At 39.3% G+C, this 26,076-nt stretch overlaps 1 protein-coding gene across 1 annotated transcript in view; it reads right to left on the bottom strand.

Moving 5' to 3' along the window:
- Positions 1-25,755, bottom strand: part of IL23R (interleukin 23 receptor) — an 85,390-nt gene extending 59,635 nt beyond the window's left edge. Inside the window, exons 1-4 of the mRNA XM_011936872.1 lie at positions 25,614-25,755; positions 23,940-24,038; positions 22,522-22,818; positions 15,443-15,566 (exon numbers count right to left, since the gene is read on the bottom strand). Coding sequence (XP_011792262.1) covers positions 15,443-15,566; positions 22,522-22,818; positions 23,940-24,009 — 491 coding nt within the window. The 5' untranslated portion in view covers positions 24,010-24,038; positions 25,614-25,755. The remainder of the gene's footprint in view (positions 1-15,442; positions 15,567-22,521; positions 22,819-23,939; positions 24,039-25,613) is intronic.
- Positions 25,756-26,076: the final 321 nt, after the last annotated feature.

The raw sequence follows: 26,076 nt of genomic DNA, 5'->3' as shown, positions 1-26,076 counted from the left end.
TTCCTTCCTTCCTTCCTTCCTTCCTTCCTTCTTTCTTTCTCTCTCCCTCTCTCTCTCTTTCTTTCTTTCTTGGTCATACAGGCTGGAGTGCAATGGTGTGGCCACAGCTCAATGCAGCCTTAACCTCTCAGGCTCAGGAGATCCTCCCACATCAGCCTCTTGAGTAGCTGGGACTACAGGCATGCACCACCACTCTCAGCTAATTTTTTGTAGAGACAGGGTTTTGCCACATTGCTCAGGCTGGTCTCGAGCTCTGAGCTCAAGTGATCCTCTTGCCTTGGCCTCCCAAAGTTCAGGGATTACAGGTGTGAGCCACCACACCTGGTCTAGATATTTCTTTATAGCAAGTCAAGAATGGACTAACACGGGAGTGTCCTCAAATCTCCTAACCTCTTGTCCCACTCCTCGTTCACTCATTCTTCTGCAGAGATAAATAGGCCCCCCTCAGACTCCAAAACACAACGTAATCTGTAATCAGATTCATTTGTGACATGGAATTATTTTCACTGGACTTTCCTCAGTTCCCATTTCTTGAGCCCTTTGAACTACCTATTCCATTATTTCATGTTCTTAAGTTTCTCAGATTTTCTACCTCCTTGGTAACTGTATTCAACTTATTCCCGTTTGGTCTTTAGTCCTTTTATTGTGATGTTTGCCTTTACTCTTCCTTGAAACAGCTCTTTTAAAATGGTGTCCTTTGCAAGGTGAAGTCCTCTGAATCCTCATTTAAGCATTTATCCCTCTTGATTGGTTGTAATTCTTACTTCCCTTGCTACCCAAAGCCTGTTTTCTGGGTTAGAGGGCGTCTCTCTCTCACACCTGCTTAGTGACATGTCCCCCTCCAGTCTTCCATCTGGGTTTCTCTCCCTACTTTCTGAGTCCACTCACATTGAAGGTCAGTCCTGGCGCTTGCCTTTTCCCTGACCCCTTTTTTCTGGGCTCACACTCTTCCCAGCTTCAACTGCTATTTCACATGTGTGTCTCCCACATACCTGTGCCCTCACTGGGAGCTTCATTTGGATGTCTGACTGGAAACAGAACTATAGAAAATTGACAACTAAATTATCTTTCCATGCAAATCAGCACTTCTTGCCAGGATCTTCATTGTTGTCAAAGGCATGCTGTCCTCCTTTCTCCATTTGCCATTTTTAACAACTTTCTCTTCGTCACCTTTAAGAGCCAACCAATTACTAAAGAAGGTTAAGCATTTTTTAAGCATTAAAATATTATGTTCTTACTTTATCTTTTTTCCCTGTTTTGATAGCTATGGCAACGCTCTAGGTCTTTATTACCTGTGTGGTATATTACTTTCAGACTCCTAAGTTAATTGCATTACATCGTGAAACTTAACTTGATATAGATATACTACTTTAGAAGGAAAATAACCTTGTAATCTGAACAATGCTGGAAAGCCAAGTAGCCTACATTCTTGTTTTATTCTATTTTTTAGAGACAGGGTCTCACTCTCTCACCCAGGCTTGAGTGCAGTGGCACAGTCATAGCTCACTGCAGCCTTGACTTTCTGGGCTCAAGTGATCCTCCCACCTCAGCCTCCTGAGTAGCTGGGATTGCAGGCATGTGCCACCAGGCCCAACTAATTGTTTTATTTAAAATAATTTTTTTTTTTTAACAGATGCAGCCTCGCTATGTTGTCCAGGCTGGTCTCGAACTCTTGGCCTCAAGGGATCCTCCCACATGAGGATTACAAGCATGAGCCACTGTGCTCAGCCATATACATTCTTATTTTCATCAGCTGGAAATACTTCACAAATTTGCATGCCGTCGTTGATCAGGAGTCATACCATCTTCTTTGTCCTGCTCCAATTACAGTGTCTGTGCTGTTGAGGCAGACTCTAACCTGATTTTTTAAATATAATACCATCAACAGTCCTCTCTCTCAGGAGACAGCCTTGACTGGATTTGTGGAGACGATGGAGCTTAAAAATCACTGTCCCTCTCTGGGACTCCACCAAGTCCTGTTACTATCATACATCTTTTCAGCAACTCCTACATTTTTCTAGCCCCAAAATATCCCACCAGGATTAAACCTGCCAGCCACTTACATCTTTTGGAATCCAAGAAACACACTTGCTGAGACACAGAAAAAAGGAACCAGCCTTATGCTATTAATACCAAGTAGTAAGCACATGTCTAAGTACTATAGAAATTCTGTATTTTATATAATTTATATAAACTTATTGCTACTACCAGAACAAGACAACCTCAGCAAGTGGTCAAGGAATCTCTCTAAGGCTGATAGTCATTGGAGGGCTGAGGAGCAACTCCTCTTGTTCAGCTCAGGTTTTTCAGTTCCAGTGTATTTTTTCTGTGTTGTCCCTTTCCTCATACCAGCGTGAGATCACTATGAACACCATGAGAGGACTAGAAGGATATGTCACGTCGACTAAAATCACAGGGGTTGGGTTTTAGAGACAGACCTACCTTCAAATCCCATCTCTGCCCCTTGATAAGCTGTAAGACTTGGGGCAAGTTACTGAAGGTCTATACAGTTCAGGTTACTCATCCTCAGTACAGGAGTAACGTTGTTGCTATCATGAGTAAATGAAATAAGAAACAGAGTAGATGGCTTCCCACATAATAAAGAACTCATTAAACAACAATTATTCTGAATTAAGAGATACTGGCTGAGGCCAGGCGTGGTGGCTCACACCTGTAATCCCAGCACTTTGGGGGGCTGAGGCGGGCAGATCACTTGAGGTCAGGAGTTTGAGACCAGCCTGGCCAATGTGGTGAAACCCAGTCTCTACTGAAAATACAAAACTTAGCCAGGCACGGTGGCGGGCACCCGTCCTCGCAGCTACTCAGGAGGCTGAGGATTGCTTGAGCCCAGGAGATGGAGGCTGTAGTGGGCCGACATTGCACCACTGCACTCCAGTCTGGATGACAGAGACTATGTCTCCAATTTTTTTTTTTTTTTAAAAAGATATTTATGATATGTGACTTTGACACATTCTAAAGAATACAAATGAAACTTTTAAAATGGCTATATTTCTTATCAGTGAAATTTCTCTTGTATCACTGTATCTTAAGTTAAATTATGCCATTAAATCAAGATGTTTACATAGTTACTTTACATTCTTTCTGAAATAAGATGAAATGTAAATACCTTAACAGAGAACTTGTTATAAGGTATGTTAACCTCATGCTAAGTCAGAATTCAAATGTGAAAACAAGGAAATGGCAACTCTATGTAAGTAGTAAGTAGGACATCTTTGAATATTTTCCAGTTAGAGAAAACCACATTGTATGTTCTTCATTGGTTTGTGGCTAATTCTTTTACCACACATACTGAGACCACAAGTCAAAATGGAAATGTATTTTCAAACTGACAGTAACCATAGTTACTAAGTAATTTAATTCTGCTCTTAAAGTCTACCCCATATTAGCACCTAGACCACAAAGCACTGTTTTAATTGAAGAATCCGATAATAATGACTAATTACACCTTAGGGTTATTTTTATATAGAACTTGTGATATTGTGACATAATAAGAAATATATATTTGGTCTCTGTCTGGTTCCCAGCACACAGCTCCTAAAACCCTTGGAATCTCCAAAGTGCTAATGAGATGACTGATGGCTGGGGGCTCCTGGAGAGGCTCGGGGTAGGGGCTGGTTGCCAGGGGAACCAACAACGTGACGAGAAGATTGAAACTTTCAGTCCCCCCAACCCCCTCACCCTTTCACCCACCCCCATATCCAGGGAAGAGAGAAGGGCTGAATGTTGAGTAGATCACCAATGGCCAATGATATGATAAGTCACGCTTATGTAATGAAACCTCCATAAGAACCCAAAAGGACTGGGTTCAGGGAGCTTCCAGATATCTGAACACATGAGGATGCCTGCAGGGTGGTGTGCCCGCATGCCTTGCCCCATGCGTCTCTTCCATCTAGCTGTTCATCTGTAGCCTTTGTGATGTCCTTTATAATAAATTGATAAATATAAGTAAAGTGTTTTCCTGAGATGTATGAAACACTCTAGCAAGTTAATCAAACCTGAGGAGTGTATCATGGAAATCCCGATTTTTAGCCAGTTGGTCAAAAGCACAGTTCATGACCCAGGGCTTGTGATTGGCATTTAAGATAGGGTTGACTCTTGTGGGACTGAGCCTTTAGCCTGTGGGATCTGATGCTACCTCCAGGTAGATAGAGTCAGAATTGAATTAAATTAGAGGACATCTAGCTGATGTCTGCAGGAGAAATGATTGGTGTGTGGGGAAAATCTTCCCACATCTAGTGTCCGAAGTGCTGTTGAGAGTAGAAAGGAGACAAACACTTTGGTTTTTCCTCGTTTACAGAACTGTGTATTACAAAGTTTTTAAATATCTTATTTCTATTTCTTTTTTTCATGGGCTAATACATGACAGATGATTTGTTGAAGGAAGTTAGTATAATGCATATTTTTCTGATGTTCCCTGAGCACCTAGATGTAGTTGTAATTTACAGATTTTCAATAAACATTACAGATTCATCTTGATAATGGTAAATAGTGTCTTTCATTCATTTAATCACTCATTCAATAAATATTTACTTAACATTGACTATACTCCAAGTATATTTTTAGATATTGGGGCTACAATGAACCAAACAAATAAAGTCCCAACTGTCATGGAGCACACATTTTGGTGGAAACAAATAAATATAGAATCTCATCTATGTATGGTGAGAAATGTTCAGAAGAAAAATAAAGTGGAGTAGAAAGGTTAGGCGGTTCTGAGAGTAAGGGCGGGATTTTTGGGTTTTGTTTTCAGAGAGATGAGGGAAGTCTCATCTGAGAGGGTGACATTAGGGCAATAAAGAAGCCCTGCGGCTCTCTGGAGGAAGAGCATTCTAGGTAACGTGCAAAGGCCCTGAGGTAGGACATTGCTTGGCCTGTTCAAAGAGCAGCAAAGAGGTCAGTGAGGTTTTACTAGGAAAGGGATTAAAGATGAAATCAGAGAGTTTTGGAAGAGGGGAAAGTTTAGAAGACTTGTAAGGTCACAAAGAGTCCTTGAGGGGCTCTGGCTTTGATCTCTGAGTGAAATGGGAGGTTCTGAGCAGAAGGGTGACGTGGCCTGAGGTGCGTGTGAAAAGGATTGCTGTGAAAACTCATGAGTAAGGGACTCTGGAGGAAGCAAGTTGACCAGTTAGAAAGTTCTTGTACTCCCAAGTGAGAGATGATGCAACTTGGATTTCAGTGTAGGTGGTGAGGTCATTTTACAAGATAGAGCCAGAAGGTTTTGCTGATCAATTAGATGAAGGGCATAATAGAGAGGAATCCAGGAGGATATACCTGATTTTGACTTGAATAATGCAAACGATAGAGTTGCCATTTACTGAAATGGGAAATGCAAGTCTGGGGAGAGGAAACTGGGTGTTTGGTTTTGAAAACGTTAACTTCAAGATAGCTTGAATGACAGGTTAGAAACATGGCAGCTATATTCGGTGGAGATATTCAGACAGAGGTATACATTGGGGAGTTTTACACCATAAATTTGAAGGCTATCCTTTAGGAAATGACTGTAGATAGAGATAATAAGAAGTCTGAGGTGTGAAAGTTGCACATACCAGGATGAAATCACTTTTATCAGACCCAGACAAAATAGGGCAGGAAAGGCCTGAAGGAGAGGAGGCCCATACTTACACGTCTGAGATAAGAACTGTTTCCAAGGACTTTCTAAAAACCTTTCATTCATCCCCTGCTTTGATAAGGTTTATCACTAGACGTTCTTTAGGACTGCAGTAATTCAGATAAGATGTTCTCGGAAGACCCCTTACCCAGTAACACATCTCCACTAATTAACTGACAATCACTCTGGCTTTGAGCCTCTGGAACCAATGAACTCTGTTTCTAAACAGCTCACATATATCCCTTTTTGGTAATAAAAGCTTCCCTTTATCCTCTCCCTCACCAAATGCACTGCTGCCTTGCCATGTCATGCATTCTGTATTATAATCCTTATTTATATTCTCAAGTAAACGCAACATATTTGGAGATAATTTTCCCTAGTGTCTTTTTTTAGGCTGACAAAATATAGAGTTCTGGGTCACTATGAATTTATCTGAAATGAAGAGGAATCAGCAAAAGAGACTGAGATAAAGCTTCCAGGAGGGTGGGAGGAGCAGCAAAAGGGAGTCCTGTCCTGGAAGCCGAAAGAAGGAAGTGAAGAGCTACATTAAATGCTAGGAGAGTAAATGTTTCTGATAAGAAAGATAAAGACTGAGACTAAACCATTCAATCTGGCAATGGGGAAATCATCAGTGACTCTGATAGGAGCTGTTTCAGTGGAGTGGTAAGGACACAAAACATGACTAAACTGGATAAAAGAGAGAAGAGGGAAGATAGAGACAGTACAGACAACTCTTTTGATTTTTTTCATAAAAAGAAACAGAGAAATTGGGTGGTAGAGGACAGGGACCAAGGGAGGGTTATATTTTTCAAAAGGGCAAAGGCTACAGCATGCTTAAAAGCTGATGGGAATGATCCAGTAAAGATAGAGACAATGGGCCGGGCGCGGTGGCTCAAGCCTGTAATCCCAGCACTTTGGGAGGCCGAGACGGGCGGATCACGAGGTCAGGAGATCGAGACCATCCTGGCTAACACGGTGAAACCCCGTCTCTACTAAAAAATACAAAAAACTAGCCGGGTGAGGTGGCGGGCGCCTGTAGTCCAAGCTACTCGGGAGGCTGAGGCAGGAGAATGGCGTAAATCCGGGAGGCGGAGCTTGCAGTGAGCTGAGGTCCCGCCACTGCACTCGAGCCTGGGCGACAGAGCGAGACTCCGTCTCAAAAAAAAAAAAAAAAAAAAAAAGATAGAGACAGTGACATTGCGGAAGGAAGAGAGGAAAGTTTTGGAGCAGCGTCCTCCAGTAGGCGGGCAGGATACGATCTAGTACCCTAGAGGAGAGTTGACCTTAGGGCAATGGTAATTCATCCATAGCGATAGCAGGAAAGACCAAGCATATGGGTACAGATGTCAACTCATTAGTCAGTGGGGGAGGCTGTGGTATTTCTCATTGCTTCTGTTTTCTCAAGAAAGTAGAAAGCAGGCCTTCAATAGAGAATGAGGAAGGGAAGATACTGGAGAGGAGAGATGAGAGAAAAAGTAATGAAGTAATGACCTGGCTTAGCAAGACAGTGACTTGGCTAGTGAAATGTAGTAGGACTACTGTGTGGCTCTCCGGGCCCAGCTGAGGTTAGTGGTCATGAATATAAAGCAGTATCAGTCAGCAAGGTTGTGTTTGTCTCCAGCCACAATTAGCTCTCTGGGCTCACAATCAGTGAGGAAATGGATTCTAAAATATAAACTGCATTTTGAGTCCTAAAGGAATTACTGAAACCTAACATAGCCTTAAAAATAATATTTGGAATCACACCTAAGAACTCTTTCTGGTTATTAAAAATACATATGTAGAGAAGAAGATGTGGCAAAAACAAACAGGCCTTATGAATTGGCAGAAGAGGCTGCTGAATTTAAGGACTTTAAAATGATATCACATCTAAAAATATTTGCCTTATTGGTCTTCCATGGTGCCTGAAAAAATCCCAAAATTGGTGTTATTCTAAAGTGTTTATGAGTTTGTCACGCACAGAGATGGTGTCTTTTTTTTTTTTTTTTTAATATCTAGAGTTTAACACAATTCCAGGAAACCATCAAATGCTAAATAAATATTTGCTAAGATGACTTGAATGGGACAGAATGCAGGGCTATCATTCATGCATTTTTATTCAACAAATATTTATGGAGTAGAATGCACTGAGACAGACATTACCAGTGTTTCCAAGATAAAGAAAAAATATATTTACATGAAATTGCTGCAGATAGTGGGACTGCAGTAGGGTTATTAGCACAGGTTATTTTTAATTTTTTTTCCTATCATTACCCTTTGAAACAGCAAAATACAGGAGATAAAAGAAAATATGTGAACAGCTACGAGGCTCTGTCTGGCGATGCCACCACAAAGGTGCTGGGAAGATGAAGCAAAACAGATAAAATTCTACTTTACAACTTCACCCCAACATGAGGAGGCCCCTGATGGCACCTATGTTGCCATAGGGGAAACACTGCTTTTCTGCAACTGGAGAAACGAGTAGGTGGTCTCAGGTAAAAAGCTTCTCTGTACATGTGATTTTACTGGAAAACTGAACCACATGAGTTAGAAGTGAAACCTTGCACATGCTGATCTCTACCTAGTTGCCAATGTGGAAAATACCCTAATAACTGAACATTTAGAAGAGCTCCTTTAAACCTAATACTACCTCAACCACAACATTCATTATAAGTCAGCTTTCTCCTGGAGGGAAAGATTTTTTGGCAGTTAGAGAAATTGACTTGCTCTTTTCTTTTCTCTTTTCTTTCTTTCTTTCTTTTTTCTCTCTCTCCCTCCCTCCCTCCCTCTCTCTCTTTCTCTCTCTCTCTCTCTCTCTCTCTCTCTGTTTGTTTTTTTGAGACAGGGTCTGGCTAAGCCAGCCAGGCTGGAGTACACTGGCTCACTGCAACCTCTGCCTCCTGGGTTCAAGCTATCCTCCCAAGTAGTTTGAATTCCAGGCACCTGCCACCACGCCTGGCTAATTTTTTTTTTTTTTTGTAGAAATTTTTGTATTTTTTGTATTTTTCACCATGTTGCCCAGGCTGGTCTCAAACTCCTGAGATCAAGTGATCCACCTACCTCAGCCTCCCAAAGTGCTGGGATTACAGGCATGAGCCACTGCGCCCAGCCCTCTTCTCTAATTTTTTTCAACTCCTTACTTTGTTTGTAATTAATCATTAGATAAATAGGTGTTTGTTTCCTTTTCTGACCTGTCTATATTTATGGAAGTTAGTCCTTTGACTTTACCAGAGGAGAACGTTCTTTTTATGCTAACCTTTTATATCTTTTATGTCCTCTTTAAAAATGTAATAAAATCCCATTAATCTGGCCTCCATCAATTGAGAACTTGGTTAGGTTTATCAGAGGTTGGCTATAGTTTATTGTTGGATTTTAAGAAAGAAGGTGGGAGAAATAATTCTTAAAATATATACGACCTTATATTATTACTTAACTAGACAATGAAAGGGAGATGCAGGAAATGTCTATGTCTAGTTATCAACTAGAATAATTACTCAACAAATATTTATTGAGCATTTACTATGTGTCAGGCCCCATTCTAGGTTCAATCAATACAGCAATGAACAAATCAAACAAAAATCCTTGCCCACATTAAGCCTACATTCTAGTTTGAATGAATAAATGTACTATTGACATATAAAAGATAAGTCTTTCTTATTAGAGCACATGCAACATCTCTTTCTAGATTTTTCCAAAATTATTGTATTACTTAAAAATATATGAATAAAATTATCTATAATATCCTATAAATAATAATTTTTATGGCTTTACATTAATATTTCCCTCAATCAAATCAGTCAAGTTTCCCTTGAGCCATATTATAATATCCTTTGCTATAGTCTGAATATTAGTGTACCCTTAAAATTTACATGTTGAAACTTAAACCTCAATGTAATAGTACTAAGAGGTAGGGCCTTTAGAAAGTGGGTAAGTCATGAGGGCTTTACCTTCATGAATCAATTTAGTGCCCCTATAAAAGAGGTTGAAGGGAGCTGCCTGGCCCCTTCTACTATGTGAGAACATATAGAAGTCACCATCTATGAGGAACAGACCCTCGAAATCTGTTGACACTTGATCTGGGACTTCCTAGCCTCCAGAACTGTGAGCAATAAATTTCTATTGTTTACAAATTACCCAGTCTAGGTATTTTGTTATAGTCACCTGAATAGACTAAGACACCATTTTGTGTTGTACTTAATTGTAAGCGTTTCCTATATGCAAGTCACTTCCTATAATTTACTTTTTTATAAGCTTTGTGGTATTAATTATCCTCATTTCACAGGAGGCTGAGGCTCAGCGAGGCTAAATAACTTTTCTAAGATTACACAGCTAGAAACTATGGCTAATACTGTTGGATGATGGTACCAAACTCCATTTACAATGCCCTTCTGCCAGGTTCCCATGCAGACAGAGTAGACATGTGACACCGTTGTGGCCAACTCAAGGTAGGTGCAAGTCCACAGGAGGAACTCCTTTGCTCTTTACCACTTTTCCTGCCTGGAACTTGGATGAGAAGCCTGGAGATACAGCATCCGAAGATTAAGGTCAACACACTCAATATCACAGACTAGAAAGAGGAAAAGAGCCTAGATCCCTGGGGTATTACTGAATTATCATGCCACCTGTTATTACATATAATTGTGACCTGATAGAAATAAGGCCATGTCTATTTAAGTGACTGGACTTGAGTAGTTTTTTTGTTTTTTTGTTTGTTTGTTTTGAGATGGAGTCTCACTCTGTAGTCCAGGCTGGAGTGCAATGGCATGAACTTGGCTCACTGCAACCTTCACCTCCCAGGTTCAAGCGATTCTCCTGCCTTAGCTTCCTCAGTAGCTGGGATTACAGGCATATGCCACCACGCCCTGCTAATTTTTGTATTTTCAGTAGAGATGGGGCTTCACCATATTGGCCAGGCTGATCTTGAACTCTTGACCTCAAGTGATCCATCTGCCTCAGCCTCCCAAAGTGCTAGGATTACAAGTGAGCGCCACTGCGCCTGGCCTGCACTTGAGTTTTCTGATATTTGTATCATAAAAGACACCTGACTGATAAGTTTCAGAACTGGAAATTAAATCTAAAACTCTAAAGCTCATGCTCTTTGCAATGAATATTTCTGAAAGCATTCTCTTTAGTAAACTTATTCTTAATACTTTCAGAGTGACTTTTTGAGTACTGAGAACAATCTTAGTACTCATAACTACTACAAATATTCCTTACTTTATAAAGTGAATGTGTTCCTCAAACGTCACGTGTAAATAAATATAAACATATATAATTTTGAACGCATTACAGGATTTTAAAAGAAATATATAATACATAGTTTTATAAAATATTCAGAAAATATTTGTATGATACTAAATAGGAAATTAGGTGGGGGTTAGCAAATTTAAAATTGTATCAAACAAATATATTTTTTCAAATTGTGGTTCATCTATCCGGAATTTGCAATGCAGTTTTACTATCAGGAACCTCAGAAGGCAGGTAAGTCAGGCTTGAAAGAATTAGCCCACACCCACTAGGATAGCAATAACCATGATAAAAACAAAGGTTGGCAAGAATGTGAAAATACTGGAACCCTTATACACTGTTGGTGAGAATGTAAAATGTGTGACTGCTTTGGAAAACATTATGGCAGTTGAACAAAAGATTAAACACAGAGTTACCAAGAGACCCAGGAATTCTATTCCTAAATATATGCCCAAGAGAAATAAAAATATGTCTATACAAAACTTGTACACAAATATTAATAGAAGCATAATTCATAATAGCTGAAAAGTGGAAACAACTAAAAAGTTCTTCAACCAAGGAATAAATAAATAAAATGTGTTCCAAATAATGGAACATTATTTTAAAAAGGAATAAAGGGCCAGGTGCGGTGGCTCACGCCTGTAATCCTAGCACTTAAGGGAGGCCAAGGCGGGAGGGTTGCCTGAGCTCAGGAGTTCCATACCAGTCTGGGCAACATGGTGAAATCCCGTCTGTACTAAAATCCAAAAAAATTAGTCAGGAGTGGTTGTGTGCACCTGTAATCCCAGCTACTCAGGGGGCTGAGATAGGAGAATCACTTGAACCCGGGAGGCAGAGGTTGTAGTGAGCCGAGATCGCACCATTGCACTCCAGCCTGGGCGACAGAGTAAGACTTCATCTCAAAAAAAAAAAAAAGAAAGGAATAAAGTACTGATACATGTTACACCATAGATAACCTTGAAAACGTTATGCTAAATGAAAGAAGCCAGTCACAAAAGACCACATATTATATGATTCCTTTTATATGAAGTGTCCAGTGTAGGCAAATCCGCAGAGACAGAAAGCAGATAGTGGTTGCCATGGACTGGGAAGATTGAGGGGAAATAGGAAGTGACTGCTAATGGATGTGCTTTTTTTGGGCATGATGAAAATGTTCAATATTGATTGTAGTGATGGGTGCTAAAACTCAAGGAATGATATACTTTAAATAAGGAGAATTGTATGGTAGATGAACTATACTTAATAAAGTGTTATATTAAAAACAAAGGAAGAATGAATTAACCAAACAACCAGGATCAGCAGTTCAGGAGATCCTTCCAGGTTCGGGGAGATAGTGAAGAGCCTCAAGACACTAGGCTCTCTGTTAGTCTGGCACTGCCGGGTTTTTCTGTGAGCTTGAAGTGCAAAGGTTGCTGCCATACTGCCCTCACCTTCAAATTCCTAAAGTTGACTTAGCAATGAGACTCTAGTTGTCTCGCTCTCATGGCTTTTCCACTTTACCCTATAGGCAAGGGGTAGAGGTTTAGTCTCCAGTGGTTTAGCCAGAGAGATCCCCGTTAAAATCCCTGCTCCTTTACTTCTTAGTCAAGTGACTTTGGAGAGGTAATGTGAGCTCCCCAAGCCATCTGTAAGATGGGAACAATAACAGTCGTTCCCTCACAAGCTTGAGAATTGAAGATGTCATGCACATGAAGTACAGAGCACAGCACTTAGCATATTGCATCTCATCCATCAACTCTACCCATCCCTGATATCAGAGTTTTCATCATCTCTTTGATACTGGAATATGCCTCTGTTTAACTCCTGTTCAGAATGAAAGGTGTATGCCTCTTGCCCATGGCATGTAGCTGGTAACTCCAGGTCTAGTAATGTGTTCATTAAATCTGTCTAGTTTCTACATACACTTTCTTGAATGAAGAGGTATTGCTTTTTACGTTTCACTTAATCAAAATTATTCTGAGTATCTAACAGGTGGAGAGAGAGAGCGCAAGATTAGGTAATTCTCTTCAATACAGACCGGGTTTGGTGACTAGGAGAATTGCTTGAACCCAGGAGGCAGAGGTTGCTGTGAGCTAAGATTGTGCCACTGCACTCCAGCCTGGGTGACAGAGACCCTGACTCAAAAAACAAAAACAAAACAAACAAACAGAAAACAAACACCCTATAAATAAATAAAAAGATTACTTTTTCAAAAAGAAGGTTATTCCCTTCCATAATGATGAGAACTGAACAGAATATTTTAAAGATGCTCCGCGATCTGGACCTCCACATGCCTTCGGCAGAAAATGAGTTAAGAAGACAGTCGGGCAACCTATGTTCAAATTCCACCTCTCCTTCTCTGCAACTGTGTGGTCCTGGATACATACCTGACCTCACTAAGTCTCAGTTCCCTTGTCTATACAAATGGGAAAAATAATTGCACACATGTGTCTTAGTCTGTTTTAGCTGCTATACAAATACCTTAGACTAGGTAATTTATAAACAACAGGAATTCATTGTTTACGGTTCTGGAGGCTTGGAAGTCCAAGATCAAGGCCTCAGCAGATTCAGTGTCTGGTGAGGGCTCACTCTCTGCTTTATAGATAGCACCTTCTGGCTGTGTCCTCACAGGGTAGAAGGGCAAACAAGCTCTCTTTCAGGCCTCTTATGGAAGGGCAATAATTCCATCCATGAGGGCTTCACCCTCATGACCTAATCTCACTTCAAAGGCCCCAACTCTTGTTACTCTTGCACTGGGGGTTTGTTTCAACATATGAATTTTAGGAGGACACAAGCATTTGTAGGATCCCAGTGCTTCACATGGTTGTACAAGTATTAAATTAGGCAGCATTTATAAAGCTCTTGACCCAGTGCTTGGCAAACAGTAAGGGTCCAATAAATGCTTTAAAAAATAGTTTGTGAAATTTTTAAGAATTACTGACAGAAAAAAAGTGTACTTCAAAAACACCACAGAAGGCATTTAATTTAATTTTATTTTATTTTTTATTTTTTGAGATGGAATTTCCTTCTTGTTGCCCAGGCTGGAGTGCAATGGTGCGATCTAGGGTCACTGCAAACTCCACCTCCCGGGTTCAAGCGATTCTCCTGTCTCAGCCTCCCGAGTAGCTGGGATTACAAGTGTGTGCCACCACACCCAGCTAATTTTTGCATTTTTAGTAGAGACAGGGTTTCACCATGTTAGCCAGGCTGGTCTTGAATTCCTGATCTCAGGTGATCCACCCGCCTCGGCCTCCCAAAGTGCTGGGATTACAGGCATGAGCCACCTCGCCCAGCCAGCATTTTATATTATTTTATTTCATTTATTACTATTTTTGAGACAGAGTCTCGCCCTTTACCCAGGCTGGAGTGCGGTGGCATGATCTCAGCTCACTGCAACCTCTGCCTCCCGGATTCAAGCAGTTCTCCCTGCCTCAGCCTCCTGAGTAACTGGAATTACAGGCACCTACCACCATGCCCAGCTAATTTTTGTATTTTTAGTAGAGATAGAGTTTCGCCATGCTGGCCAGGCTGATCTCGATCTCCTGACTTCAGGTGATCTACCAGCCTCAGTCTCCCAAAGTGCTGGGATTACAGGCGTGAGCTACTGTGCCTCGCCTGGAATTTTATTTTTTAATAAACTAAACAAAACAAGAAACACGAATAAGGTGAGCAACTTGTCCTAGTTTGCCCACAACTTTCCAGGTTTTAAAACTGAAAATCCTTTGTCCTGAAAACCCCCTTAGTATGAGACAAACAGGAAAGTTGATCAGCTATACAGACACTAAATTTAAGATTTGAGGGTCACTGTTAACAATTAATAGCTTCCATGAATTTAATGGTAATGTGGCATGATTATACGCACTTTAAAAGCCAAATTCCACATAATGAATTAAAACAAACCCGTGTATGTAGGTTTTATTTTTAGGCCCATTTAAAGATTAAAAATCATAGCAATTCGGGTAAATTAAGTTGTTGAAACCCTAGAAGAAGAATAGAGCAGGTTTTTAAGCAATGCTTTATTATTTTATTTTTTGAGATGGAGTCTTGTTCTGTCACCCAGGCTGGAGTGCAGTGGCGCAGTCTTGGCTCACTGCAACCTCTGCCTCCCAGGTTCAAGCAATTCTCCTGCCTCCACCTCCCAAGCAGCTGGAATTACAGGTGCCCGCCACAATGCCAGGCTAATTTTTGTATTTTTAGTAGAAACCAGGTTTCACCATGTTGGCCAGGCTGGTCTCAAACTCCTGACCTCAGGTTATTCGCCCACCTCGGCCTCCCAAAGTGTTGGGATTACAGGTGTGAGCCACTGTGCCCATCCTAAGCAATGATTGAAAACTGTGCTGGGCTGTACCACCATTAGGCCCCTGCTACCAGTTACCTACAAATGAATAAAAAGGGTTGAAAGATTATAGAATACTTTCCTGCCAGAGTGAAAATATTAATGGCCCGAAAAGGGCATTGGTAGGTTCACTGATCATAAGTAGGAAATTAGGGATAAATCAGGGTATATATTTAATGTTTGAGGCTGATTTCTTGGATCTCTGCTGGAGGCAGAGCTCCGGCTGAATCAGGGTGGAACCGCTTATATGAAGCCATGAGGAAGGGACCTACCTCTTCACATGCACCACGTATTTTGTGTCTATGTAGGTGAGCTTCCCAGCATTCCAGGTGCAAGTCATGTTGCCTGAATATTCATAAATGACACAGGTTACCTCATCAGGAACATCTGGCGGATCTGCAACAAAACATATCACTTAGGAGCTGCCATAAGAAATATGAAGTTCTCTATAAAGTAGTCAGTTGAGAAACTGACAATTTTATTTGAAAATCAGGTCAGTCAGCACTTAGCACCTCCCTGCTCCTCATTCCATCCCTACTACCTTACCTTGCAACCCACCTTACCATCAAGTATCCATTCCTCTTCTTCTTATACTTGACTATAGTATCCTAAATTCAGTCTCCCCCAGCTACTCCTGTATCTTTCTCTTTTTCTTAACAGCTAAACACTTTTAAAGAGTCTATTATTCTTCATTTCCCATATGCTTTTGAACCCAAAACAATCAGGATTCAGCTTCCACAATTCCACCAAAACCATTGTTGTTAAGGTCTTCGATGACTTTCTCTTCAACAGACCCCATCTCTTGTCATTCTTCATTGAAAATTTTTTATAAGAAAGAAGGCTATTTGTTCCTTTTCATCTATTTTGTAATTAAAATAAAAGTCCACAGAGAATCTCTGCAGCATTTGATATTTTGCTCACTCCCTCCTTGAAAGCTCTCTGTTTTAAAGCTGGGTGTGGTGGCTCATCCAGTAGTCTCAGCTACTTGGGGGGCTGAGACTGGAGGGATCCCTGGAGCTTAGGAGTTTGAGGCTGCAGTAAGCCATGATCAACACACTGCACTCCAGACTGGGTGACACAGTGAGACCTTGTCTCAAAAACAAGACAAGAAAAGAAACCTCTTTGCTTTTGGCTCTTGCAAATGGGTTCTTTGTAGTTTTCTTCTCCTACTCTGGCAGACTATCTTCTTCTCTTGCACATTTTCCACTACTCATTTTAAAAGTTTTGTGTTCATACATGCAATAAAATATTATTCAGCCTTAAAAAAGAAGGAAACTTTAACACATGCTACAATGTGGATGAAACTTGAAGACATTATATTAAGCTAAGTAAGCCAGACCCTAAAGGACAAATATTGCACGATTCCCCTTACACAAGGTATCTGGAATAGTCAAGCTCGTAGAAAGCAGAATGGCAGTTGCTGTGGCTTGGAGGAGAAGGAAGTGGATATTTGTTTAAAGGATACAGAGTTTCAGCTTCCAATAAGAGGGTTCTGGAAATAAATGGTGGTGATGGTTGCACAACAGTGTACATGTACTTAGTGCCACTGAACTGTATACTTAACCATGGTAAAAATAGTACATTTTATGTTATGTATTTTACCACCACCACAACAAGGTTTTTAAAAAGTTTGGTATTCACGCAATTCTATTTCAAGGCTCTTTTCCCATCACTCCGCTCAACTCATCCCACCCCTATTCCTGCCCAGCTCTTTCTCCAGGTGGCCATATTATGGGGAACATTTTTATTTTTCGTTGGCTAGCATCTTTCCCTCTTGAGAACTGACATCCCCTCTAGCCCCTCACTCCAATCTCACCCCCACCCCAACCCCAAGGCCTGTCAATCAAGAGGCTCTCCACAGAAGTGTGCCTTTGAGGTAGGCTGACTAATAGGAGAATTTCCCTTGGGAATGAACATATGACTCATGATGAACCAATCAGAATTCTCCAAGGCACTTTTTCTAAACTGTTGTAAAAGAAGCACACTCTGTGCTCCTGAAACTGCTATCTCTGAGTAGCATGTGAGCTGTTAGTTGCTGGTGGCCATCTTGCTGTCATTGTGAAACAGGCTTTTTCACAGTCTTTAGTCTATTTAAGAATGAAGCCAACACAGGGGAAAGCAATACCTAGCAGACAGGAAAAGATGAGAGAGTTCTGATGACATTGACTTTTTGGGGCCTCTAAAGCCTATGAAACTCCAACCACTATCGAATGACACCCAGAATTTTCAGTTATATCATTCAATAGTGAATAAGATTAAGATTTTTTTTAAATATAGAAATATTGAGAGTTTATTAAATCTTCACTTTTCAGGTGTGGCTCTCTTAGTTCATCCCTACATGTGAAATACTGCTGGGACACTTGACTGCTCAGAGAATGACAAGACAAGTGGAAGGATAGAAGCTCATAAAGAATAAAAATACAGACATTTAGGCATGTGATGTTCCATCCAAAGATTTATCTTAAGTACATATTGCTTTCACTTCACCTGCAAATTGCTTACCAAAAATTTGCTTGTAAAATAATAAACAAATATATTAAAAATTTTATTCTCACTGCAAAACAAGGCGGTACTAGATGTCTTTAAACCTATCAAATTAGCAAGGATTTTGAAAAATGACAGTACACAGTGTTGGTGTGGACTCATGGAAGTCCTCTAACACACTTCTGGTGGAAGTACAAATTGGTCCAGCCTTTGTGGAGAGCACTTTACATATCACAATCTGTAAAAGAAGGTGTAATATTTTGCAGCTCAGCAGTTATACATCTAAGAATGCATCCTTAATGAAATGTTCATAGATATATAAAATATTTGGCTTAAAGGATGTGCCCTTAAAGTATTGTTCATAACAATGAAAAAATTGTAAACAAGCTCAATTTTCCAAAATAAGGTTAAATAAACTACAATCCAGTCCTAAACACATCCAAAAGCAATGCTGTAGAAGACAATTTAAGTACTTGGCCTTTGGAAGGAATTAAAAGTATATTTAATGAAGTAATGATCATATGGCAAAGTGAAAAAAGCAGGTTGCAAAATGGTTCAATTAGTGGTTTCATTTAAGCGAGAGATTGAGAAACAGAGGGTCTGAAATTTCAAAGACATATTCCAAATTATTAACGAGGGATTATGGTTACTAGCAAAGTTATAGGATTATGGGAATGATAGGTATTTCTTTTTTGCTGGTCTACATTTTAAAAACTCTCTATATTGAATGCAATTTGATTTTACAATTAAAAAACTATTTTCATATATCGAAGGTCTAATATCCTTTTCAAAAAAGCTATCTTCAAACAGTAAGAACACACTAAAAAGTACTTTACAACGTTTTGGGGACTTGTAGCATTGAGTTACAATGGTAACTGGGTTCCAAGTAGGGTAAAATAAATCTTTGTTTTAATTGAGCCTTAAATGTAATAAGTGTGGAAACATGAATTTAAATCATTTTGGAGATTCAGTTGTGGTCCCTCATTGATTACAATGATTGGTGCTGCAGTTATTTTTCCCTCTGGTTTCAGATAGAGAGTGTCATTGATTTGGCCATCAAATCGTTTGGGCTATGTTACACCACGGCATCCTACGTGAAGTGAATTCTTGGGGTTACAAATGTCTGATGGTTAATTAACTTTGCAAAAGATAAAAAAGATGACTATATACACACACACACGCAAATAAGTATTTGTTAATATGAAGCAATTTAAGACGGGCCTGTGAGTATGGTTATGAAAATAACATCAAGTTGTTAGGCCTCATTGCCAGGTTATTCAATATCCAAGAACAAAACCTGGCTATACAACTAGATACTAGAGAATACCCTGAGATGTACAAAAGGGGGTTTATGTTTTTGCTCTTTCCTGCCAATCCCACCCTTCCCCTATTATTGGGACACTCAGGAATCACAGGCCAGGTTTTTTGTTAATTCAGACTCTAGCCAAGGATCCTTTTCTACTGAGAGCTTCTTGAAAGCAGCCTGTGTTTTCCTCTTCTTTGTACTTCTAGCATTTAACACATTTTTGGTGCATAGTAACTACTCAATAAAGTTTATTCCATGAACTGATTGTCTCAATTAAGATAATAACGAGAAGGATTAAAGTGGAGAGAGATGCAATGCTTCTGGCAAAGATCACTCTACAATTTCTTACTCAAGCAGGGCACAGGCCAGCCTAATTGTTCTGTAATCATACTTAATAACAATGTTAGAAACAAATATTCAGAGGCTTTTATTGAATAAAAAGTGTGCTTTCATCATTGTAAATAAAGGCCAAAGAAGGTCAAAATGTAAAAAGTCAAAGATACTTAAAATTTTAAACAAATGATTAAGTGGAAATGTGACTATTTGTGCACGGTTTAATTTGATATTTTTAAACGAATAAAGACATCTTGTATTTTATCCGATGATTGGTATGGTCTGATTAGAACAAATTTCCCATAATATGTGTGCATTTAATCTTAGATAAGAATCTAAGAAGTGTTTAGGATTGTGGCTAAAAATGGAAATTGTGATAATATGGTTTATATTTCACAAATTATACATTAAAGCACAGCACTTTAAAATATATTTGGATAGCTTTTCAAGGAAAGTAATGACTCATTTATCTTGTCTTTTACAATTTGTCTCTAGTCTAAAAAAATACATATAATCATTTTGTTCAAAGCAATGATGATAAGTTGACATAGTAAATCTCACATGACAAATATCCTGTGATCAAAGTTGTCCAGTGAAAGCAATGTGATTTCTAGAATGCCACAAAACCCTCAAAAACCTTTTTTTGACCTACTTAAATAGGAAGTTTTGTTTGCTAAGAATGTAGAGCTCAAGAAGACATTCAGCTTGAATCCAGGGGTTTGAGTAAATTCTTACCTGGCAGTTACATTTTTACACTCATAACCAGAGGCCTATGTAAGGAGTTTCAACTCACAAGTTAAGTAAGTGGAAAGAGTGATGTTCTTTCTAAGCAGCCATCAGCAGAGAACGTATTTCTATTAGACTGTCCTGGAAGAGGAACAAAGTCCATTCTCTTACCTTCTACATTGCCTGGTGTTAGGTCTGGGGACAGAGGCCCCTCAGCCAACACTGAGAGGGCTCTTGGGAGTAATCAGCGATACAAACTGCAACACATGGAAGGTGGTGTTAAAGAAAATGTATAGGAGGCCATTGTTTTGGACTGAGCTCCTGACTAGGCCCCCACATACCAAATCAAAACAAAGTCACTCCTGTTAAGTGACATATAATCAAGCTGAAACTTTAAGGAAGCAGGTAAAACTCCCACAGACTAGTTTTTCCTGTAAACAGAAAATTCAAAGCAACCACGTAGAAAGAGCCCAGTCAACCTGAGCAGGGATGATAAAGAAACCCCTCTGCTTTAACCATTACAAGGAAAACAACCCGAAGTAACAATGTTAACCAATCTGGTAGGTTTTATAAAAATGTCATTTCTTGTTCCTACCTTACAAAAACCCACTGTTCTGTTTTAATAGTAGAACCAAATAGTAGAACCAAAACTAAGTACATAATTATACAAGCCAGTCCATATCACTATAGTAACTTAAACACCTCCAGGATACTCAGATTAATTTTATAGAATGAGATGCTGCCGATTCATGAATCACAAATAAAAACCTATCAGATCTAGAAACTAAATTTGCTGGAATTTTGTTTTTTAACAGAGACAATGTTTATTTTGCTTCCTTTTTTTCCCTCTGGCTTTAATTAATAACTAACCTTTTCCTGTAACTGTGAAAGTTGCTTATTTGCCCTCTGAAGAAATTGTATGGTCTCTCTACCCTACTCCCACCCCCAAAAGATAAATAGTAAAGTATTTAAGCATTGAGGTTTGCTTATGTTTCCTGAGGATGTGGACAAGCTAAGGAGATTTCATACATCAGATAAGATGTCTGCCTGCGGTTTAATTTCCACAATTTAGGGCAAGTTTAGCAGCTTTAAGGCATTAGTTCAAGGTAGGTTTATTCTTTGACTCCAAAACCTATGACTTTCCTTCCTCAACTCACCTCTACAACTTTCTATAGTTCCCTCTTGAAAAGCATCCAAGATCAGCTGCTCAGAGTTAAGTAGGACAATGGCTTCATTATAGAGCAAGGAAGCCTCTTACTTTCCAAGCAGCCACAATGGGGTCAGGTGGTAGTGGTGATATGGGTCTGCCCCCAGCTAAGTTGTAAATGTGAAGAAGAAGCAAGAACTGAGGTTTGATTCTCAAAAGTATGGAGGAAGGGAACACGGCAAAGACATAAACTCCTTTATTTTTTTACTGAAAATGGGTTCAAGTGCCATAGAGAATGAATATCTGAGTTAAAACAGTGCAGAACTTACTGATTTACCCCCTTCATAATAGTAGAACCAAAACTAGGTATATAATTATACAAGCCAGCCCATATCACTATAGTGATTTAAACACTTCCAGGACACTCAGAGCACAGATTGAATTTAGCATATATTTTTAAGATTAACTTGACTAAGCTTTTAAATAAATTAATAATTATTCCCTTCAAGGTGGGTTTTAAGAAAAAGAAAAAAATTAATAGTTACAGTAACAAACACAGTGACTGTAAATTGGAATAGTGAGATTAGGAACAGAGGATTATAGGAGACTCTCACTATGTTTTATCAAAAGGATGTATTTTTAAGGATTTGGGTACTGATGTACTTTAAATTTTATCATATGCTTCCAAATAAATTATTGAAATCAGGTGCATAACACAGCCTGTATAATTAGCCTCCTTTTACAGGCGAGGAATTGAGGCTTAAGCAACTTGCCCAAGTTCGCAACCCTAGGAGTACAGTGGGAGCACAAAACTAGTTTTGCAACTCCCCCTAAACCTTGGCCTCAAAATTTCTCAATGGGATCTGCTTCAAGGTTAATTATATTAGTTTAGAAAAATAAAACAAGAAAATTAAAAGAGCAACATTTTAAATCTAAGGGTGCTGGCCCTCACATATGCAGTGTTCGTTCAGGGTAGAGGTGAAAAAATGTTTTTTGAATGTATTGGCAACATTTTAAAATTTAGAGAGTACACATTAAAATTTTATATTTCTGTCTTCCTTTGAAGAGCCAAAAGATGTAGGAATACTGGGCCCCTGTGATTACTGGATCTGGGCAGTGGCTACCCCCAGGAGACCACCTGCGTACTTTCTTCTCTGCATAGCTCCTATCAGCTTCTACAATTCATATAGTTCACCAATCTGGCCCTGGAGATATTTGAGTTTGCAGCTCCTGTATGAAACTAATCTAAAAACTGAACTATATCATTTTGTCCCTGTTTTTAGACTAGTGTGGTAATGACCAGGTAATTGTTAGACTAGCTTTTGTTTGCTTTTCGAATGTGCCCCAACACTTACATCCAGAAGAAATGTCTTTTCCACATATCAGTGTCTCTTGAAAATGATTGGGACATTCAGCAGTGCAGTACATAGAAGCGTGTGGTTCCAGAAAGTTTTTATACCAAAGCCGAGCTGTTGTTTTATTAATCCTTATGATTTCAAATCTTTCTTTGATGCCATTTTTATAAAAATGAAGTTGCCTTGGTTGGCAGTTCTTAATTGCTGCTTGGCAATATATAGAGATATTCATACCCATCTTAAAAATTGTGGCTGGTTCTACCCAAATGTGGCCAGAGCAGTTTATATTTGTAATTCCTAGAAATAAATGGAAAAATAATAAATTACATGTAAAACATTAAAACAAGAGATTCAGAAGAACATACTATTGCATTTTAAATTTATTATTTCTATTAATTAAATGATTCCATTGAAAACAGTTTTAGGACTAGATGTATCTTTCATAAACTAGTCTGTTAGGCTTTTTTTTTTTTTTTGAGACAGTCCCGCTCTGTCGCCCAGGCTGGGGTGCAGTGTTGCAATGCCGGCTCACTGAAACATCCACCTTCCAGGTTCAAGCGACTCTCCTGCCTCAGCCTCTGGAGTAGCTGGGATTATAAGTGAGCACCACCACGCCCGGCTAATATGGGGTTTCACCATGTTGGCCACGCTGATCTCGAATTCCTGACCTCAGGTGATCCACCCACCTCGGCCTCCCAAAGTGCTGCTATTACAGGCATTAGCCACCTAGTCCAGCCTCTGTTACACTTTTATTGATGTTCAGCACCATGGCACAAGACTAGAGTTAGCTTGGAAGCTTCTCTAAGTGTCTAAAGAGCAAATATAATTAGCTGTCCTACTTTAGAGAACTGAGAGATTATGAAGCTACAGTATTTTTCAAAGGTAAGATTAGAAATAACACTGGGCACTGTAGAATCTGAACCCCATTCTCTAGCTACTCAACTAATCTTTTGTTCTTTTTTAGATAAAGCCTACTTTTTCAGTAAAGTTTGAATATAATGAATAAAACCATACTCTTGCCAATGGCCCACACAGTTACTATGTGCTAGGCACATAGTAACTATCAATAAGTGGTTTGTGAAATAGAATTACATTCAAATGTTTGACAGGTTATTATATAACAGTTATGATAGTTTGAAGATAGGAAATGCCAACTTAAACTAATAAGCTCCTTTGTGGAAATATTCACATGTGAGTAAGAGGGCTGTCCAGAAGGGAAATTTGAGAAAGAAATCCTGCATTTGGAAGGAGATTGGGCCATTTTTATTTCATTCTGTGTAATTTTTATGCACACATTTTTTCCAGTCTAATAATATTTGTATTCTTCAGAGATTCTAACATAACACCATGAAAATAATAATCACTCAATATTCCATTTGTTGAAGGAAAGACAGCAGTAAATACACAAAACACCATACCTCCATGACACCAACTGAAGAGTATGTAAAGGGCTATTACCGCATCCCATTGAATAGTGACCTGATTCATATCTGGAAGCAGGAAAAGACTGTTATCCTCTGGAAAAAAATATGAAAAATGTTTAAATTGTAATATTTTAGTAAAATAATAAAAAGCATTACATTTTTCCCTAAGAGTTATTGTATTTGATGGGAACCTTTTATTAGGAAGGGGGGAAGAAGGAAGGAAGGGAGGGAGGAAGGAAGGAAGGATGGAAGGAAGGAAGGAAGGAAGAATGGAAGGAAGGAAGGAAGAAAGGAAACAGAGCAAAGAAATGTTACTGGTATATTTAGGAGATATAACAAGAGATGGAGAAGTAAAGCAAACAAATGGAATTTTATACTCTTCAAAAGTGACTATGAATTAACTCAGTAGGGCATTTGATCCATTACAATTCCTCCTAATCTAGCCTTTCTCATCAGAAACCTCCTCCTCTGAGTTAACTTCTTTATTTATTTTATGTTTTAAATTTTTTTAGAGACAAGGGCTGGAGTGCAGTGGCATTATCATAGCTCACTATAACCTCAAACTCCTGGGCTCAAGAGGTCCTCCCAACTCAGCCTCCCAAAGTGCTCGGATTATAGGCATGAACCACCGTGCCTGGGCTGAGCTAACTTCTGGTGATGAATTCTTCTGCCTGCCAAAGTTATGTACTTATCACACTCCAGAAATACTAGTCTTTGATGAGCTAAACCTGGGAAGAGCCAAAAATTTCAGAATTCCAGAGAAAATGGATTCAAAATGAAGAAAAGTGAAGTGAGATTAAGCAATATGTGCTATCACCAGTTAGACTGTAAAAAGCCTTTCATCCGGGGAGGCGTGGTGGTTCATGCCTGTAATCCCAGCACTTTGGGAGGCAGAGGCCGATGGATTGCTTGAGCCCAGGAGTTCGACATCAGGCTGGGCAACATGGTGAAACCCCGTCCCTACTAAAAATTAAAAAATTAGCCCAGCATGGTGGCATGTGACTGTCATCCCAGCTACCCAGAAGGTGAAGGTTGCAGTGAACCATGATCACACCATCGCACTCCGGCCTGGGTGACAGAGTGAGACCTTGTCCCCTCACCCACCAAAAAAGAGGAAAAAAGCTTTCATCTGTAGAGAACTCGAAAGGAACACATTATAGAAATTCCTAATAATACTGTTGTGTTGACAACTAGAGTTACATTATTCAATTAATCAGTTACATTAATTAACTCATTTACTCAACAATCAACATTATTCAGTTATTTATCTGTTTAACAAAACCTGAGCTTTTTCTGTAAAACAACAAGAGAACGCAATGCACAGCTCATCAAATCGCATAAAATATCTAGTAACATTAAAAAAAACTGGGGTCCCCCGGCTCAGAAATATAGGGATCCCTTTCATAATTTGTTAGCAATCGTAATTCTTCTCTTCATAGAAGAAGCAGAAGCCCTAAAAATGTTCCTAGTTAGAAGTTAACTGATGGAAATATGCAATAATTATTATTTAAAGTGATGTGATGCCATATAATATTATAGATTCCCTCTTCATCAGTAACCACTGCATGGAATATCATGAAAACTTGCAAGAGAAAACAACTTGGCCCATGTATTTTCAAAAGGAAATATATCTGTCTTTAAGTATTTGAATGATCGCTGCCTATTTACCTTTCAACCTGTTTGAAGGACATAATTCCACTTCAGAGCCAGGCTGCCACCCTTGTTGGCTGTGTCATGTCTTCTTTCCTCACTGCCTGGCTGTCAGTGATCACTGTAGATTTTCAGCTCTGAGGTCAATGGAAATGTCAGCAGAGCCCTGACCTACATTTCAGACTCTTGAAGAGGAACTCAAACTGTCCAATCGAAATGACTGGCTCTCGTGTAACTACTTGGGAAAACCCAGATTACTGAAAGTGAACTGTTTTGTCAGTACTTTTTTTTTTACAGCTTAATTTAAAATTGTGTCATCCAAGAGGCAGAACACTTATACATGTTTTCTTAAAAATGTCAAACATTTTGACACCAAAAATGTGGCGCTTAGTTTTAATTTACAACCAGCATTGTTATTAATTATACATCTGTTTCTTTTTTTAGTTTTCCAGCTTTGTTGAAGTATAATTGATGAATAAAG

This window comes from Colobus angolensis, unplaced genomic scaffold (assembly GCF_000951035.1).
Source record: "Colobus angolensis palliatus isolate OR3802 unplaced genomic scaffold, Cang.pa_1.0 Scaffold158, whole genome shotgun sequence".
Lineage (NCBI taxonomy): Eukaryota > Metazoa > Chordata > Mammalia > Primates > Cercopithecidae > Colobus > Colobus angolensis.
Note: the sequence above shows the minus strand (reverse complement) of the source record. Positions and strands in the feature narration are given on the sequence as shown.